Source organism: Acanthaster planci, linkage group LG09 (assembly GCF_054643075.1).
Source record: "Acanthaster planci isolate LZ-2023a linkage group LG09, COTS_SCS, whole genome shotgun sequence".
Classification (NCBI taxonomy): Eukaryota; Metazoa; Echinodermata; class Asteroidea; order Valvatida; family Acanthasteridae; genus Acanthaster; species Acanthaster planci.
Window position 1 is genome coordinate 18,862,759 of NC_141785.1, and position 21,228 is coordinate 18,883,986.

A 21,228-nucleotide genomic window follows, 5' to 3' on the forward strand; every position below is an offset into this window, starting at 1 on the left:
ATGTGCAGTGGGCGTTGTTTTAAACTGAAGTGACGTCACACCTACAAACCGGATGAATTGCTTGAGTGAGCAAAAAGAACAAGGCTCTCATCACTATTCCAGTATAAACTTCCTCATCAGTCGCTGAACTATCCAGTCCAGTGTTAAATGTGCATAGCATTGCCCAATCCAGTTCGTTAATATGACATCGTTGGAGATCTAACCACGCCTACTTGCATAGAATGGCAATAAAACCCTCCGAACCACAAGTTGTGCAAAGTTGGTGCATTATCCAATGGGTGCTCAGAATCATAAAGACATGCGCATGTGGGACAAGGTCACTGACTAACCAGAAAAATGAGGACACTTTCTTGAAATCCAACAAGGAAAAAAACATGTCAACAAGCTGATGTACTCAAGTGACCTCACACCACGCTTTTAACCCGAACAGTCCTCAGTCCTCCAACAGGTGAAGGATTGAGGACTATTAGGGTTAAACACTTGCTGCCGGGTGGTTTGACACATGCAGTGCACATAGTCGGGACTTTTTCAAGATTCTCATTTTTCAAAATTCTTCAACAATTCATCATTTCAATTAATGGACGTTTACACCCACAGGAATTACTGTCTCGTTGCCACTCTAGTCTGACAGACAAAATCTATTGACGCCCGAGTATTTCAGCCAGGCCTGCAGCCTTGTAAAAAGAGCCCAGATTGTGCAGTGTTATGTAACTGTCTTTTGTTCAAGAATCTGGCTCAGTGCACTGCTGACCTCTTTTCAATAGGGGCCAGATTAGCGTGCAGCGGTGCTGTGTGGCTCATCGCTGCAGTGGTGGAGCACTTTTGTCCCCGGTAGTAATCCGCCCGCTCTCAATGCCCCAAACCCTGGTATACGGTTTCAAAAGAAGGCTGGATTATCACCACTTTTGAGAGTGAAAAATGTCTGTAATGCCCAGCAGCATGGTCTTTTGTTCGGAGCACGGTCTTTTGTTACAGGGCCCTGTTTCCTTTGTCCGAGTTCGGAGACCCTGGCCACGCATATAAACCATTCGTCTCTAATTCCGGAGTCCCCGGCAGGAAGTGGTTAATGCTTAGCAGGAGAGTGGTGTTTACAATAACAGAAAATTTTGCTAATTGGGAGCACTATTTCATGGCGGTACTTGGCATTGTTTTACTTACAGTTACGCGCACATCAGTAGAGACGTTAAGCAAATTTTTTCGTCTAAGGTACAGTATGAGTGCCTTTCGATGTGCTCACTACTTACAGTCTCTGTGAAATACACGCAACCTCAGTCAGCATAAATTGTGTGCTTAACAGCACTGTGAAAGTGGGCCCAGGATGCACTAGGAAAAGCTTGACAGAGTTCAGCCTACCCTCCTCTTGTTCCATGGGTTCTGGTTCTTGTTCTTCCCGTACTGGGGGTGGTGAGGGCTGCGGGGGAAGTACATGTACTTGCTGGGGCAGGATGTGCTGGGGTTGGCTCATGTTGAACAACGCCCTGGCAGCGGAATGGGGGTCCAGCCATACCACATTACCTGCAAGTAAAAAGAAACTGACATTTCAAATCAACCCTCATTCCTCAAGAATTTGGACCAGGATTCTTAATGGATCTTTCAAAATCCACCAAGAACGCATAGCAACATTCTTTGCACCTCTGCATGGGATATCAAGTCCCATGAGGCAAACTGAATCTACCATTTCCTCCATCCTGCAAAATCCTATAAAACATTGAAGAGGTGGAAGGGTATGTTGAACACTGTTCATTTCAGAGGGCTCAGTGTTATACTTTACCTACAAAAACCATCACAAAGATAATAGAAATTTCCACCAAACCTGTTGGCATGTTAACTGACTTATTTTGAACAATCTTCACAAAATGAGAACAAAATTTGTGATTGAAGGAAAGGGTTTCATGATTTTCCACCCTTTAAAAACTTTCCAATTACATCAGAGCTATTTTTGCCAGAAAAAAGTTTCTGCACCAAAATATATCAATCAAAGTCATAAAACTGTGCAGGTACATACATGTACATCCTTGAAGCGAAGGGACTTCCCCCGTTAATCCTTCCCTACTGATCACGTTACACGAGCCCCCCTCCCCCACATCAAACATGACTCACGACCAACACGACAACCACCCTACACAGGACCCACACTTCCTACATGTATGTGATATTCAACAAAGGCAACACTACAGCCATCGCTGTTCTCAAGGATGGAATGGCTCAATTCTACCATGAACAGCATTTGCCCCCGTTAATTCCACCTCAGAGCGCCCAACAGCCGCACTTTGGGCACATCCGACATTGCCAAGCCCAACTTGCGTTTTTAAGGAAGGAAGTCTTTTGTATTAGCTTTCTGGATGTGCTCCAAAAAGGAAGCTTTTTTTGTTCAAAGAACCACAGAGCTTGTAGTAACAATAGCAATTCCTGGAAAGAAACCTGTACAAGATCTTTTCACTGTGTGAATCTGACTGGCAGTGGGTACACTGTATCAACTTGGACTAAATCTTTGTACAAGTTTTTCTCCTTGAACAAAAACTGGCTTGAAGATGCAATTTTGGAACCGAATCCAAACAACTCTGCAATTTGTTTTTATTCACCATTTCTCAGTCATGTATGACTTGCTTCAACTGAATTGATTTCACCCCTTGACCTCTTGATAATTTGAAATTTTTCACTGGAAAATGTTCTCATTCTTTCAAAGGGCTACATGTTTGCTTTGCAGATCAATTCCAATGGCACATTCTTTAGACTTGATCAAAACCAGAACATCAAGTAAAATGCAAAAGAAGTCAAGCAAAATTAGAAGTTGGGATTAGGTGTTTGGGGTTGGATACACCCGGAAGAGAAAAACTAACAAAATTGCTTACTCGTGTATGGTACTTCTTGAGGTACCAGTATTGCAAAGCTCAAACTACTAAACACATAATTAGTTTAAACAATTGCTTACTCGTGTATGGTACTTCTTGAGGTACCAGTGTTGCAAAGCTCAAACTACTAAACACATAATTAGTTTAAACAATTGCTTACTCGTGTATGGTACTTCTTGAGGTACCAGTGTTGCAAAGCTCAAACTACTAAACACATAATTAGTTTAAACGATTGCTTACTCGTGTATGGTACTTCTTGAGGTACCAGTGTTGCAAAGCTCAAACTACTAAACACATAATTAGTTTAAACATGTGAATAAACTTTTTACTTTACTAACTCTTTGTCAAAGTCCACACAAAAATCTACATGGAAGGGCCCCGAATTTTAGGCTAGAAGCTACAAGGTTTAGGTTTACCAAAATGTGGCTTATACTAAAACAAAGTTGCTCAGACAACAAACACACAATAAACTAAGACTAGCAATATAAGGAAGGGAAAAGCTTACACGACGTGTCGTTGATCCACTCAATTGATGAGGGATCATAATCTTTGAAATAGTTGAAGACATCTTGTGTGCTCATCTCGTCAACACCCAAAATGAAAATGGCCTCTGCGCGAACCCTGTGACCGCCTGCAAGCAGCAAAATTAAGGCTAATGAGTAAAAAGCTGTAAGGGACCGTGGGCACATAGATTTCTATTACCTGTCATTCCGTAGCCAAGCCAGTGAAGAGTTCTGCTGCAGCTTGAGTAGCCCCGTGTCATGCTATCACACACCGTGAAGGAAATTTCAGGAAACTGAACATTACTCGGTTGCTTCTACAATCCTTTACTTGGAAATTGGTCGCCGGCAGTTTAATTGATTTAATGTTGCACCCATTTATCACTCTGTCTAGTTCAGTATCCCTGTTACCGTTGAGATGACGTAAATATAAATGTACATGGGGCAAATTTGGTTATGTTCACCCTTACAAAAATGTTCCATGCAGATCCCATGGGCATCCCATGGGCTGCCCATGGGACCCCATGTGTATGCCATGGGACTGGTAAAGAAATAATGTTGGTTGAATATAATCAGCATGGGAACACCATGGGTTTTTTATGATCAACATGGGAACACCATGGGGCTTTTATGATCAACATGGGAACACTATAGGATTTTATAATCAGCATGGGAACATCATGGGATTTTTATGATCAGCATGGGAACACCATGGGATTTTTATGGTCAGCATGGGAACACCATAGGGTTTTTATAATCAGCATGGGAACACCATGGGATTTTTATGATCAGCATGGGAACACCATGGGGCTTTTATGATCAGCATGGGAACACCATAGGGTTTTTATAATCAGCATGGGAACACCATGGGATTTTTATGATCAGCATGGGAACACCATGGGGCTTTTATGATCAGCATGGGAACACCATAGGGTTTTTATACTCTACATGGGAATACAATGTGATTTGTATGTGGACACCATGGAAACGCCACACAAACACTATTAAAATTTTTGCAATCATCAAGAGAACACTGGGATTTGCATTGATATGGCATCTACACAGGTACACTTAGAGGCTTTGTTGTATTATAAACCATACTAGCTGCTGCCATTAATTAAAATGCATTGGCATGAACTACAGTACACAGTTTGGAATGGAATGTTGATTTGATGACTGCAACTTTGCCCGTCACCATGAGATGCACAGGACACTCACCATGGGAGGCATAGGACAATCACCATGGGACACAAGGGTAAATCACCATTGGATGTGTGGGAAAATCACCATGGGATATGATAATTAAATCACGATGGGAATATTTTGAGAGATTACATGGGGTTCTTGAAATACGCATGGGCAAAAGCCGATGGGTACAAATCCCATGCTACATGGTGGCCAATTCACCATGTAACCCCATGGGATATTTTCCCATGGGATACCCTCATGGGACATTTTTGTAAGGGCATGCAGGAACCCCCTATGTGTTCAGCAAATATGTCTATGATACAAGCGCATATACATGTACATGTGCATATACGTAGGATGTGCCATTTTAACTTGTAATTTAAGCAAATGTGGTACTAGTTAAATGCACTCGTAGGTGACCCGAATGCCGCCTTGTACCTCATCTGCGCTGCAAAGGCACTGCACTTCATGCACATGCAGTCACGTGTTGGATGCAACAGATCTTTCTGAAGCCTCTTAGTCTCACATCTTGCAATGCTCACAAATAACTTAGGCAACGCTGGGTTTATTTTACACAGGGTATAAAGTCTTGGCTTGCGCCGTTTTGACCTACATGCATAGGCAAACTACTCACAGCAAAACAATTCATCTGTTCATGATTACCAATGCGGCCTTGCACAAGGGCAACTGATCACTTGTGTTCGCACAGTAACTGGAGTATTCCCAAGCCTCCAAACCAAAGTGCATCAATGCCATTCTACATTTGCACTTGCCACCATGCAAGGAACTGATAACAGCGGACTGCTGACTACTGCATTGCAGACCATTTTTTGGGGGGGAAGCTCACTGGGTAAGTGCTTTAAGTCCCAATAACTGTACTTCTTACCGATTGTAGAGCCTGGTGGAAGAATCACCGAGGACAGCTTCTCGGTTTTGCTTGTTTTATCTGGTGACTTGATTCCAAATCTCCTGGCTCGCTCCCTCCTCTTAATTTTAGCCTCCTGGCAAAAGGATTTAATTGTTAAAAACACAATATTTTTAATCTAATGGATGAAATCTCTCTGAACATAAGCAAACAAAAACTCTTGGAATGTTCACTTGCTGGGCAGTTTAAGTAAACTTACATTAATCTATTAAATTTCTTGTGTATCATATTTCAATAAAAGGATTGTCAGTTGCAAGAAAAACTGACCAAATGTGCCTATAGATAAGCTAAATAACAAATCAAACTACATTGTATTCCACCTTGATATTTTCATTGAAAGGAACGTCATCCTATCCTTTGGAAAATGCACAAGGCAAAATGTTTTCAGTAACGTTACAAAGCCTTTCTTGCTTGTAATTATCTCACTTTCAAACCAAATTTAACAGCAGATTAATAAAATATGGAAAACACACCTTGGAATGTACGTCGAATCCAGTGACAAAATTCCCACTGTTTTTGTTTGGGTATCTCTTAACGTTTTCTTTCTGGAGAAAAAAAGAAAGAATATCAAGGATTTAGTTCTAATCCCAGCCTCCTTCATAATCAACTTTCACTTCAAACAGTGAATGCCACGGTTCTCCACGGCAATAGAACTTTCCTTTCATGCCTTCCAGGGCAATGAAGAGAAAGAACAGACAAAGAGAGTGAATGGACAACCTGCACACAAATATAATCAAGAAGTAGTTTTCACATGATGTCAGTTAATATTTAGAAATAAAGCAAATATAAAAATATACTCACTTACACAATGAACATTGCACAATTTAATACAAGGATGGGGGGTGCCCTTTCATGAGGTGCCACAGTAGTATATTTTACATATACTTTTCCATATTTGACAATTGTCGGTTGCAAGCTGTGATCGGAATAGGCAAGTTTACCCAGTAAAAGTTGTAAAACACACAGGCACATGTACAATGTACTGTGCATGTGTAAAATGTAGCTTGCCAAGCTTCCTAACCATTCTCTTGGACCAAGTTAATTTCTGTCAAATTTTCAGAGTATCCAGCCACTAATTCAGACTCAATTTTTACACCTTACGTTTCCAGTGACACAAACATTTAAACAGTAAAACACAACCTACGTGTATTTCATCGTATCATTGTTCCTCAACTGACTTGCCAAACCCTCGTGTACCCCTGTGTCTCAAGCTCAACAGCAAACAGGACCAGCCTGATGTACCCAGTACATACACATGTACAAGTACACCAATTTGGAACTCTTAACAATGATCAGCCAACTTGAATCTCCATTTGCCTCAGCTCTGGATTCAAGTCCCACTCCCCACAAAAAATTAATATCACAACCACTTTGATAACAGCTGATCAAACTGTTCCTTTTTTCCCCGCCCAAAACGAGATACACGTTACAGACCATACAATATTTCATTCCATGGCCAAAAGAGGGCCGATGAAATGGCTCTTTTAATAGTGTTCCACCTTTTGGGGGAGAGGGAGGGTAATTCATGAGAAATTCTATTTACGAGAGTCAATAACCTGACATGCATGAGTCTCACGCTCAATGCAAGTTAGAGTTTGCAGCATACATGTACGTGAATCTTACTGCAGGAAAAAAGGGTTATTGTGGCAAAGTGGACAGCTCTGGGCTTTGGCACGTACAAGTATGTGAAACTTCGGTTTATGAAATCCAACCAACAAAACTTTTGCACAAAATTGCTCAAGTCAGAACAAAAAAATCAGCAACCGAATCCCCTTTTTATGTATAATATTCAAAAGATGTGCATATTTTACAATTGGTATGAACAATTAATGTTTTAGACTAAAATGGTCTCTGAGAAACAAATACTGCAAAAGTAGTTCTTCAGTAGGAGAAACTGTACAATACTGTATGCATCTTATTCCTTCGTCATGCTTTATAAAACAAAGTGCAATTACAAAATTTAAGACGTCAAAAAGTTCATCTGTTACACATTACATTTTTCTTCATTCGGCGGTGGCGACTTCAAATATGTGTAATTCCTACGTGTACAAGAAGTGACCGTTATTGTTGCACAGAGGATGTAAGTACTCATATGCACATGTACCGGTACATGTATGCATAATTAACATTGTGTAAAGCTGAAATGTCCAAATTACACCAAAAAAGTCCTGACAATTTCAAAATGCTTTCCAAAAGCTAGAGGCTATAGCAGGTGTTCAACACTTACATGTGCACGTTCTTATAAATCCAGTTGTAAGAGCATTACCAGGCATCAAAGGACTGGTTATAAAGGAGACAGTTCACCACAGCTGAAAATGTCCAACACAACCACCCACTGCTATCTCCTATACCTTATATCAGCTGACAGCACAAGTCAGCACTGAGCCACATCCAAAGAGAACTGTCGGCCTAATCTATGACCGTGGCGCTAAATAGGAAGTGCAGATTTAAGGGAGAGAAAAAAAAAAGACTGGTGTAGATACAGGGATGGGGGGGGTTTGTCTTCACTGATATGAGGTAGCCCAGTTCTGGGCACTGACAACTGACGAGCCCCGTGGCGCTCGAGCCCAAGACGCTTGGGGAGTGAGTCAATCTTTGGGTGGCGGCAAGCTTGAAGACATGGTCTAACACTAGCCAGCCATGTGGCACGCAACATAATCTCCCCTCCCCCTTCTCTCTCTCTCTCTCTGTGTCCCTGTCTGCACGTGATCGACAAGGCATTAGCCACACACCGTGGATTTCTGCAGTTCGGGCCCATCCACAGGCATTTCCACATTTGCACTGTGCATCTCCTGCCGCCCTGCCCGCACCCGCTTGACGTGTGTCACTTCCTCCCCTGCCCTTAACCATTTCTTTTCCTCCTCGATGGCCCCACCCGACTAAAATCAATAGGTACCTTGGAGTCCAGTAGCCAGTTCATTCAACCAGTTCTTTCCTCTTTGAATTAGCCATGTGGTTTAATCATGTAGTGGTCACAAGTAACATCCATCATACACTCTACATACAGTATGACATTCCGAGGGTTACAGCCCTGGAGGAATACTCCATGGTTACTAGTATTTCCAAGAGCTTCCCCTGAAGTAACGTGCAGTACCTTGTCTGTGAATAAATTGTACAGTTCTGCTTGACAACTTGCCTTATTGTCCCTAGGCATATTTCCAAAACAACTGATCTTGAAATGGTTAAAATCAGTCATACATGTAAATTGCACATATCCCTAACAATGAAGTATGTACATGTAAATCCTCTACTGTGAACGGAATAGAAATATTAAATACATGTACATGATAAACTCATGAAGCTGCGGTCTGAAAAGTGAGCACATAATTTATCGATGCAGAGCAAAATGAAATGGGATTTGTATGAAGCTTACCTACATGTATGGTTAATCAAGTAAATGGTTGCTTTCTGGGATTTTTTTGTCTTGTTGTCATTTGGTTGGATTTTGTTTGTTTTTCCTGTCGTTTTCATGGAAATAAGTACATATTTTTACAATAACAGAATTTTGCAACACACCTCAAGATTTGTAACGCTTGCAGAATACTCTGAGAATTTCTTAGGTCTCTACAAAAGCATTAATGATTGAAAATCAGACATATTCAAAATTTGCCAGATCTCTGAGACACTGTTCAAGTTTGTATGTAAATTATTCCACAGAAAACTTCATACCACCTTCAAACAAACAAACAAACAAACAAACAAACCGAGACTTTAAAGTTCTCACCAGCAATACTCCTGACAACAAATTTCTTTCAAGCCTAAATGTACCGTGTACATGAACAAGCAACTTGCATGCTGTGCACGGCCTAATGTACAGGTACGTGTACATGTAGTTTCACTGCTAAAAGATGCTCTTCTTCCTAAACCGTAGCTTAATACCTACGGATTTGGAAAGAGCTTGCGCCTGTTTTCCCCGCAAACCGAGCGACGAACCAATTAGATGCAGCCTGCTTAGTGCCTGTCAATTCAAACAAGGTCTCATTATGTCCACGTGTCAGGATTTCCGAGTTCCTGCACTTTCCCATCTGGGCATTGTTAACCAATTAGCCAACGTTGTTCTTGTTGTTCGGGGCTCAGCTAAAAAAAAATCATTTAAGGAGATGACAGATATTACAAAGGAGGACTTTGTTGCCATGATAATTTGTTCAAGGTTTCTCGATCGCTCAAAATGACAGTTACCTATGCCTAGGCCAAAAAAATTTGATTAAACTCTGTTCCTTGATAACATCTAACCTGTTACAGATTTCAGACTGAAAAAGAGGTTATTTGCCAATGGGAAAAGTTTACATCATTTAGATGTGGTGGCACCAAGTACTGATGCCCCCACCATATGAAGTGGTTCACAGACACGCAACTTTGAGGAAGTACACATATTAGTACGGATTCACCTGTGCTTTGCAGTTTCAATCATGATCAGTGATTGTAGACTGATCGATTCCATGTATGGTACCACAAACCCTTGCAGCGGAAATGCAAGGGATCGTGCAATAATCAAGACTGTCATGCCACCCAGCCTGTGCCAAATGAACAACCCATCAAACCTTCAACAGCCAATCACGGTCTGCTGTTCCCGTCTTCACCTCCAGCCTACAAATTTTACAAAATACAAATCGTCCAATCAGACTACCTTGAAATAAACTGCAGTCGAGAGCCCTGTATGTCTTGGGTACTGAGTATGAATGAAACATAATTCAATGTAGAGCAATAGCAATTTCTTCATACGACCAAGATTCTGATCAGACCTGCTTCTAAGTGTCCCCGGCCAAACAATGAAAACCCGAGTGAAATAAAATCCATAAATGAATCAACATGATCAGCATAACTGTACTGCTAAAAATGACATCCTTAACAGTGGCGATCGCAGATGATTACTCAATGCCTATAACTTTGCTGAAGCCACAGGTGGTAAAGAGTAGAAAAAAAATTCAAACGTCTTCTTAAATCTATCGGTAGGTATGAAAAAGCTGCACGAATCATCACACCTAAGATGTGCATCAAGACCTTTAGGGCTAAGCTATTTAAATAAAATAACGTCATAAAGAAGTGTTGTCAAATACTGAAGTTACCAATAAATATACAGACCTCTGTTTTTTATTCTTGCCCTAATTAGTTAATGAGGATGTGCACAAGGACATACATTTTAGTGTTTCCTCAGAAGCCTAAAAAGTAAGGTTAACTCATTAGTACTGAAAAAAAAAATTACCTCTGTAGTTTCACGAGCATCCTGACATTGTGCAGGAGGATCAAGCGATGACTTCATGCAACACTTCCTCGCCAAAGGTCCATTGTTGGGCAGGCCCGGGTAAGAGCCTAAGCAATTACAAACATGTACACCTCTTTTCCTGTTGCGGCCACCGTTGCGATTCGTTCTGCACTCGGCGGCAGCTCGTGCCTGGGGGGGCGTCAGGGGGTTGTAAATCCTGGAACCCCGGCCTGAAGCAGCAGCTGCCTGTCAATACACTTTCCTGCCCACGCCCTGGCTGGGGATGCCTCACCTGATTAACTACTTCCCCAGAGATGGGTCCTCTATTCCCCTACCCTCACCCACCCCCCCAAACCAAACTTTCCCCCTCCCCAACTCCCTGTATCATTCTAACAAGTGGAAAAATTAATGTGTCCCACGCTGCTGGCATCAGTGACAAACATGAAAGAAAACTTGGACCCCTGTGTGTAAGATTAGGCCTAAGGAGGTACTATCTCTGCTAGACAGGTGGCTTCCTCGTTGCAAGTATCAGCCTCATGATCATTGCTACAAAGGGCTTATCAGCCACAATTCAATCCCCAGGAATTCAAAACCCAAGGGTTCTCAAAACCCAATATCCTTTTTTTTTTACTTTTAAAGTTATACATATTACATGTTACATGTATGTATAACCTGCACTTGCTATTGAGAGAGCAGTACTTATTCACAAATGGCATTCACATTGCCTTTGGGTGTTGACTTAGCTGAATTAAAGTTGACTTCCATCTGTTGAAATTCAGTGATGAATGTGGAAGGCTTCAGGTGCACAGAAAATGAACAAGGTTTATAAAAAGGGTTTTCTTTTAAACTTTAACCCCTACAGAGCTAAATCCTCCTTATATACACATTATGTAATACGATTTTACACACATCCGTGGGTTAGGGTTAATCCTGAAATTGACATTATTCAGAATCTTTAAGATTTCATCCCATCAGAGAAAATTAAAAAAAAATAATCAACTGAACCTTTGGTAAAAACTATTTGCCAATAAGACTATTCACAAATTGATTACTTTTTTCTGTTTTAGATGATTTCCCGTCTTTCTGCAGGGTGCCTTCAAGTCAAATGATCTTGTGCTTGCTGAAACTCAAGACTTGGGGTGTGCTGGAAGCACAAAAGCAAAATATAAAAGACCTCCAAAAAGGCCAGAGATTTTCCCCGGAATGTACACAAAATTCACAAATGTTTGCACTGCTCATGTGAATGGATCAAACCCGCTGGGGATAGTGAAAGCAAATAACCTCCTGGCTTTTTGAGATCAATTTGTATACCGTGCTGTCAGAATTCATACTGACTGATTTGGCAAATGTACACATGAACAGCACTAGAAGCTTTCAAGTTGCTTTTTAATTTATTTTTTAACTGGGGTTTGTTATCAATTCACACTTACATGTATGGTATGCCAAGTAATAACATACATGGCACCAGAGAGCTTTTCAAAGTTTTACCTACTTTGCCTGAGTCATCATCGCAGGATTAAAACTTGGATTAAAATTAATAGTGTGAAGGAAGAGGTTGGAAACGATCACTTTCGATCTTCCATGACGACCACTGAGAGAAGTCAGGCTGAACCGACAAGATACCAGTGCACGCAAGTGAGCTAGGCATAAAAAACATAAACCAAGACAAGCCACTGACTAACACCTCCCATCCACATCCCATAAAAGTGTCCATTACTACCAGTTACAGTCAAACCTTCTCAAAGCAGCCATGATCTTAATTAGCCAACATGCCGGAAGCACCCCTACACATGTACACAATGATAGCATACATGTACATGACACTTGCTCATGACACTGGATCAAACATCCGAGATATGTTGAACTACAGTATGGCTACCAGCCGAGATTGGTTCTACTTGTAGGTTTTCCATCACAACCACCACCATCGTCTTGTCTAAAGTACAGGTACCACACTAGCACTTCCAAAATCATACCTTGAGCTCTGTGAGACCAAGTGAATGCCAAGGCCCCGATGGCAACACACACACATCACGCCAAGGAGTCGGTACACAAGCTACAGAGCCACGCTGGCTCAGCCCAAGCTTCCTGGGTCGCGTGCGAGGGCCCCAGCACCCCTCACTGTTTGTCTGTCAACAGAGAAATCTAATTAGATTGGGCAGGAAATGCACTGAACAGGAGGTGTACGCTGATGGCTCGACAGACATTGCTACTCTTCCCTCTCCTCCTCGGGCAACTTTTGCCCCCTTCCCATTCTAAAAGATCTTTGAAGTTTGAAGATCTGAAGCACCCTAAAAAAATTCAAAGGCAAAAATATCGCCTGAGGGAAGGTGTCAGGGTTTAACACTTGGCTGCTTTATTTCCTTCCCCCAAGACTTACACTCAAGTAATGCGCTCGCAAAGTCTGAAATCTTGACGATGCCATCCTGATCCAAGAAGTGAGACAGGATGCCAACGTTCGATCGATCAGAGTTTCAAGTTCATATACATGACTGTATGTTCAAAAGTACACACAACCCAGGGCATACAATGTACACGTATGTCAACAGACTCCCGTGCAGTAACACGTACTTGTACTTTAAAGCAAACTCACCGTAAAATTTGTACACAAATAGACAAGGAAACCAAAATAGGTTCACTTTTAACCGTGAAGTCTTTCTCAGTATTTGGCAATGCTGCAAGGCTTCCTTAACTACTTGACACCGGATGACGTGTAAACACGCAAAGCTTTCGTTATTTGTTCCACGGAGGATATTTACACTCACTTAAGGATTCTTTTTTCATTTCCGCGACTGACGAATTACCACGTCATGCTTGGGTTGGGTCAAAGCACGGAAAAAGATCCTAGACGTGGGCGCTGCTACGGAGTGAACCTACCCTCAAACAACAATAAAACGGAAATGCCTTTCTTGAGTAATTAGACTTGAATTGGGGTACCCACACCATACACACAAGAGGGGGTTAAAGATCTGCCTTGTTTGGGTAAGGCAATATTCAAAACCACACTTACAAAAGAAATAAGGTTACAAAATCCAAGCAAGCAACTCCTTTGTATCAAAACAATTTTAAAAAACACATGGCCACTGGTGATGCCTGTATATTGGTGGCTGCGCTCTATCAGTGTCGATACTCCTTCAATCCATAAAATATTCCCAAACTTCCTAGTGAATTCTATCAGAGGAAAGGACTTTAAATCAATTGTTAGCTCACCAACAGATATCCCTGTGCTGGTAACCTGGCTGAAGCGGGATTCGAACCCGCAAGCAAAGGAATATCAGTACACATGTACTGTTTGGATGGTGTCCTATCAGTGGAGCTGTACACGTACATGTGTATGTACCTGTACATCGTGAGCTGTTTAACCTACATGTATATACCTTCAACGACTGAATTTATCAATGCCTTTGTAAGCAGCAGGGCCAATTTCATAGATTTGCTTATGAAAAAAAACCTTGCCTAAAAAAACCAAAGGTTACCAGCTCAAACTCTATCTGATTGTCATGCTAACCAAAAGACAGCTAAATACGATCTCCATACATAATACTTCACATGGAGTTTTGGCTGGTTACCTGATGATTTATCAAGCAAGGTTTTCTCGCGCTTAAGAAAATTTTGCGCTTATGCAGCTCTATGAAACTGGCACCTGCTGCAGCAGGACAACTATGTGTATATGTATGTGGTATTTAGACCAAAGCTAATTACCCAGAGGTACATGGGAAAGTGATCTGGGATTGCCTACAGAGGGCACCCTGTCAATGCTAATCATCACATACAGGTAAACTATAACTCCATATTACAGGATAACTGGAAAAGCCAGCTTGCTTCCACTTCTTTCCATGAAAAGAGGCACAACAACAAGGATTACTACAGCCAGTTTGTTATTTATTATATACTTTTTATTTTATTCTGCCCCTTTCACTGTGTACCAACATGTACAATATTCCAATATCCAAGTATCTGTAGGCATTAAAAGCAGATTCTCCACTCATTAATAAAAGATCTAAATGGAGTTGACAAACACTCAATTATCCCCCAGCCATCCACTGACCACCTGTAGCAAGTTGCGTGAGAGCATTAACATCCAAGAGGCATGACTGGCAGCCAGGATGGGGAAGGGGTTGGAAAGTGGAGGTGGTTGCTACATGTATGCATGATAAACATCTGCTCAGTGGAGAATCTCACACGGTAAGTCAATCTGATATTCAGGCTTTCAGGTCATTGAAACTTCCAGCAGAAGAGTTATATGTCAAAGTTTGGACCCAAGAATTTCCGTCAAAGTTTGGACCCAAGAGTTTTGGTCAATAAAACCTCCAAACAACTTCTTTGGTTGCACAGTTTTGGTAACTTGAAACCCAAAACATACATGTAGAATATTTCTGAAACTACACATTTTAACAACACTTTCATCATTCAGTTCTACTGCCCTTGATTTTAGCACCCGTATTTCCACCTGGCCCTATTAGCCCCCAAATTCTGTATTTTCTTTCAATGTCATTTTATCACTTATCTTTACCCCTTCCCCTTTCCCCAAGTTACTCAAAACAATGACACGTTTTCTTCAAAATCAATATTTTCATCCACTCTCTTCAGAACCCATGTGGAAAACGTCATGTCAGATTTGATAATTATCGAACTGATGACAAGGTATTTTGAGGGTCCCTTTGAATGAGAACTATTTAGCTTCCGACCTTGATTTTTGTTCTACCAGTACTATGCGACTATTTAACTCCTTCATGACAGATGATGGTAAGAGCCGCCGCTTTTCAGCTATTTTTCTCGGCCCAGGCTCGAGCAAACACAGTGAAAGAAGGCAGACCTTGGCTCTTGTATACACAGTATATGGTGATTGGCCATTGTGTGTAGCCCAGAAAAGACCAAATTTGCATCATAAGATGCAGAGCACGCAGGGCCTCAAACCGAGAATTTGCGGTTTGGCAGGTGGCCTTAGTGGCCAAGCGAGGCTGGAATTCTCGGAGTTGGCTTTCCGAAAAAAGTTCTCGTCGTCAAGGGGTTCATCATAGAATTCCTTGCCCTATGATTCAATAAACTAAAAAAGGAATGGAAGAGTCCAATATCACATCTCAAGTTTATGTGGTCAGCAAAGTGCAAACGGAAAAAGTATGATACCCTCGCATTAAGGTTGCTTTTCTTTTCCAGGGCATTTCTCTATGACAAGTACCAGACGACAAGTTGCTTTTTATCAGCATCAATCATGCCGTGCCAGAGTGTTAAAAATACTCGGGACAAACTTGGGTCCTGATTTTGCCCAAGTACAGATGACGCTGATAAGGCCAAATGATCAATGCACAAGTGACACAACCAGTATGTTATCGCAAGCTCGTAACATTTCCCTTGTCAATCAATAACCTTTGAAGAATTAATGATAAATGTTGCCCAAATGTTGGTCAGGCCCAGCTCAAGGGCAAAACGTAACAACCAAAATCCTAAAATGTACCCAACTGCATGTAGGAAGACCAAACCCACTATAACTGAGCCCAAGATCAATCAATGTCAGTTTCTGATATAAATATCATTCGAAATCTAACAGTATTTCATGTAGGAATCTGTCCATCATGTCCATAATCTCCAGAGACCGATTTCTGTAAGCTTGTGCTTAATTTGTCTAATAAAAAGCAGGATATGCCAGAAAGCTTTTGACATTTTGGTCTGTCCAGAGAGACTGGGTGTACATGAAGACATACATGTAACTGGTCATGTTCTGTGCCTACATGTAGGTACTGTGCTGAGAAATGTAGGTGAAATTTGTTACATGTACATGTACAATGTATGTATGTAAATGGTTAGAAGTCATAACACTACAGTGAACAGTGGTGAGGGTAGCATGTTGCAGCAAAATCTGTGTGGTCCTGATAGATGGCAGCACTGAGGCCAAATCCCGACAGCACACTGTTTCTCCAATATACATTGGTATGTACATGTACGTGTAGTCAATGTACATGTATGCACAGGGCCAGGAGTAACCATAGTAACTGTTTCACCAACCCAAAGCATCTTTGTTACTGCGAGAGGACTTATACCCTGCTGTCAACAACAGTCCAGTCAACAACAGTCCAGCTCGTCCTGATGATGAGCAAAGCATACTGCTCGAAACGTCGAGTACCACTGGTTCTTTTCAGAACCGCAAATACTCACAACAGAGATACGTCCATGGTGCTACCGCAAACCTACTTTCTATTAGTCCAGAATAAGTCATTACTGTGGCGGTATCTTCTCAGTCCTACTGATTTGAGTCCGAGAAATCAGACTCCGAGTCCAAAAATCCAGGTCCTTCAATACATCAAATGCTCTTATACAAAAAGATACTGCATGGATGTAGAATTGGGTCCCGTTTATCATCAGTAATTATAACCACATGTACCAGTATGAATAAAAAGACAAATGAATTTCCAAGTGCTTTTAAGCACTTGGAAATTAAGTACTAGCACAATGCCACCAGAACTAGCAATTTCAACCAAGAATACATGTATCTCCACATAGTTTGCAAGGCATCATTTAAAACTACACAAGCAACTATTAAAAGTAGCATCATAGAATGCAAGTCACGCTTCTTAATATAAAATATTTTTTAGGACAGAATTCTGCAGGTTGGGAACAATGCGATGGTACTGTTTAAATATTGAGTGATAAAAAGCTTCCTTGTTGGGTGGACTCACACCAGACTCTGGCCGAGTCCTCGACTCTTTTGGCCCAAGTCCACATCTCTATTCCTGGGACACCTGAAATTTTTTGTCCAAAGTTATGAGGGCTTGACACTGACAGCCTTATTCAAATCTTCCTCATATGGATTAAGGGTGATGCAGCCATGAGACAGACGTAGAACAATTGGTCCTCCCATAGAGGGATCCCAATACGACGCTTTTAGTGTCGATTTGCGCACTTCTGCATTTGAAAACGAGGCTGTATGTGTAAGCTTCAATTCTTAATACGATCAGACGATTGAAAGTAAGGAGTCAAGACACAAAAATACATAAAGGTGTGTTGAATTCAGACTTTTCAGGGTGCAAATTTTTGTGGAAGAGTCTTTCAAGATGACTCGACACATAAAACCAAAAGAAAAAATTATGGCAATTTACCACTAACTAATCCCATGCACCTGCAATGGTCGTGTATCTGCATGTGCAGTGGGCGTGGTTTAAACTGAAGTGGCATCACACTTACAAACCAGATAGTACATGTACTGTGTCGACTCTGTGGGTGTGCACAACGAAGTTAAACACAGAGAGCCTCGGTTTCGATGCAGATATGCGCGAAATCCCTCCACTGCACCCAATATTAATTCCCCCCCACCCTCCCTTTTCAAGCCAAATAAAGAACCTGTCACTGTCAAGTACCCTGTAAACTTGTCCATAAGTAAACAAGCAAGAAAGCTTGCCCCACAAGTGTCAGTGAAGGGTCCAGGATATTGTTTTTTTTTTCTCCCATTCTGCAAGCCAGGAAATCATTCTCAGCCTTCTTCCGCACAAACTTTCTGGCCAAACGCCAAAGATAGATCTTCTTGATTGAGTCCATAATTTTGTTCTGGGAGTGAAGACAGACATACAGCTACTCTGTGAAACTGAAATAGCATCAAAATTGGAGTGGGCGCGATCGGTTTCTAGATGAAGGAGCCTGGTGTTGTTAAGAAATTCATGGATAAAAAATCGGGCAGATATCAGGTAGAATTAATATCATTCGCCGGCATACAGTAGTGCTGTGTTTATAGACACAGAACAGAAATACACGTAAGATTCAACCTTATACCAAGCAAGATTGGCTATGCCTCCTAGCTTTCTCCCCCCAAAAAAGCCACAGGATTAACTCTAATTGTTTTAAATTGATTCCCACAATACACTGCAGGATTTTTTCCATTTTCTTTTGAGGCTCTTGGGGATATTTTAAGGGAAAAAGTCTCAAAATGAAAGGTCAGAATTCCATTTCGAGAATATAATCCAAGTGACAACGTAAACATAACCAGACAAGGATTTGCCATAGTAAATTTCTTAGTACTCAAAACAATGCACATCTCAAACTTCAAAAGCATATCTGGCCCAGTTCACTCGTGTTAAATATTCACTTCTTTTTTGTTTGTGTCATGGATGAAATACAAGCTTTTGGGATGAATGAATTTAACGAGCATAATGAATGAATGAAAAGGTGTGAGCTGCAAAATTCGAAGGTTGAAAAATTGTCCAGGCCTACCAGTAGGTCTGTAGAAGTTACATGTACCATAGTTGGGTCCGCCTAACTGTAGCACAGATGGATGGACGCAACACTGGTACATGTAGTCAAGACATAACGTATGGCTGGATACATGGATGTCGGACAACTCAATCATTTGTCAACTCGACTTGGGACAACTCGACCAATGAGACAACTCGACCAGTGGCACAACTCGACTGTTTACCAAGTCATCCGTTAAAACAACTCAACCATTCAAAGCAAATTGCCTACATGATGGAGTTTGGGGCGTTTAACACAGATTGCATATCGTGTTTGGGTAAATTTGCATGTGTCATGTTATGTTGCGAATCAACTTGCCAGGGATTACCCCCAGACTTGTGGGGTCCGACATCTGCCCCACCGCTCTCACATGGGAGTGGGGCGGACATACATGTAGGACCCCACAATTCTGGGGGCATCCAGGTATCGTGTTAATAGGGATGCAATGATACATCATGCATGCAGACTAGTGGACGGTGTTTTGGCCGCCCCAACCAACACTGTGCATGGCCGCGAAAGCGGTTTAACTTTTTTAATTTCCAAAGGAGAAAAAGGTGGGTGCAATGTGAATGTACTTTTTAGGTAATCCACAAGCACTCACCACTCGATTGACAATTTGCCCCAACATTCAAGTTGTATGTCAACTCATACCTTGAACTCGTACCTTGAATGACTCGTACCTTGGACAACTCATATATCATGGGCAACTCGTACCTTGGACAACTCATATATGTACCTCGAGTTAAGACCACTCATACCTTTATATTCGTAATTCAGAAGATTCCATATGGCATGCAATGACACTGAATGACGTTGACCAGCACCAGTTGCCTGACCGTGCTCATGCTTGACGTCAACATGTGGCAAATTAATGTCACCATACTGGCATGTACTGCACATACATGTACATGTATGCAGGGATGGCAGTGTAGCCAAAACGGCAAGCTAGGTGATGAACACATGGCTAAAAATCCAAATTAAAACCAAAAAACCAAATGTTCAAGTTGATTGAAATTTAATAATAAGCTCTGTCTCTGACATGTCTGAGAGTGGGCAAGCCCTGACATGTCTGATTTCTATAAAGCCTAAAGATACGAGCTGTATAACATGTATAAGGTATGCAGTGGTAGGCTAAGGGCCTACGACTACAAGTTGTCTTTACTGGAGGAGGAGTTGTCCGAGGTGCGACTCGGCAAAGGTACGAGTTGGTAAAGTTGGTTGAGTTGATGGTATGAGTTGTCCTAGACCTGTACAAGTTGACCTGTTTCCGTCTCTGGCACAGAGTACCAATGAGCAGGCCTACAGATGGTCGACATGGCTGAGTTGTCCGGAGTAATTGCAGAAAACCCCGCCACGCGAAAACACCCCCTAAAAATGCATGGCTACGTAGTCAAGTGGAGGTTGTTCGACTTTGGGTTATCCTTGCTGCGTCAAGGTACGTGCTGTGTACAGCATTGAAGTCATTCTTGAGAACGAAGCACTGCAACGCAAAGTGAATGGGGATGGCGGAAGAATTTTCCCGAGTCCAATGTGGGTCCCGGGGAGCGGCTATGCGGATACAAAGTGGGCCTTGGCCTTGCTTCCTACAACGCAAAGTGAATGGGGATGCAATGCAAAGTGAAAAGGTATGGCGGAAGAATTTTCCCAAGTCCAATATGGGGCCGGGAATACAAAGTGGGCTATGGGCCTTGTGAATGGAAGCGTGACTCCGTATCCGCGTATCCGTGGCTACGAGGTGGGCACGGTGAGTGGCGGGGTATTCTGCAAACAGTGCAATTGTGTCAATGGTCGAATGAGTTGTCCGAGCCCCGTGGACGTGTACATGTACAGTGCTCCAACATGTACATGTATACAGGAGGACACACGTGAATCTACCGGCACGACTGAGTACTGTTCGTGTTTGTTACTGCCGAGTGTCGGTTATAGACGGACCACACGTTTACAACGCCATGATAATCTTACCGCTAGCTCTGACAAGGACTTATCGATCCCGTCTCCTTTAAACTCCCTTTTATTCGTGATCTTTTCATCCGATTGTTTTTTTCTGCTCTCAGATTCAGACTCCGAGGATTCACTTTGAAGCAGGTCGAGTGGATCATCTTTTTCGTCGGAATTTCTGGGCAAAACAGGTTGGGACCTCCCATCGCCTTTCTCTGCCATTTTGTTGATATCGGAGATTAAGGCAAGCTTTGACACGGGAGGGCGCCATTTTCGAAGACCAGTTTCCCCCCCACGCGACATACGTTTTACATACAGTGTAGGGACATGTACATCAAATGGGCGGCCAAAATACGAAGAAAATTCAGCCTTAAAAGCCAATCATTTCTGCTTCAAATGCGC

General features: G+C 41.9%; 1 protein-coding gene across 6 annotated transcripts in view; it reads right to left on the reverse strand.

Moving 5' to 3' along the window:
- The window catches only part of LOC110976594 (uncharacterized), a 48,865-nt gene extending 27,776 nt beyond the window's left edge, over nucleotides 1-21,089 (reverse strand). Inside the window, exons 1-6 of one of the 6 annotated variants that reach the window (XM_022229997.2) lie at nucleotides 20,851-21,088; nucleotides 12,645-12,797; nucleotides 5,939-6,010; nucleotides 5,427-5,541; nucleotides 3,358-3,483; nucleotides 1,354-1,515 (exon numbers count right to left, since the gene is read on the reverse strand). In XM_022229997.2, coding sequence (XP_022085689.2) covers nucleotides 1,354-1,515; nucleotides 3,358-3,483; nucleotides 5,427-5,541; nucleotides 5,939-6,010; nucleotides 12,645-12,797; nucleotides 20,851-21,048 — 826 coding nt within the window. In that variant the 5' untranslated portion in view covers nucleotides 21,049-21,088. Of the gene's footprint in view, nucleotides 1-1,353; nucleotides 1,516-3,357; nucleotides 3,484-5,426; nucleotides 5,542-5,938; nucleotides 6,011-10,668; nucleotides 10,972-12,644; nucleotides 12,798-20,850 lie in introns of those variants that run through there. The other 5 variants (XM_022229998.2, XM_087141768.1, XM_022229999.2 and 2 more) reach the window with 5 other exon arrangements.
- Nucleotides 21,090-21,228: the final 139 nt, after the last annotated feature.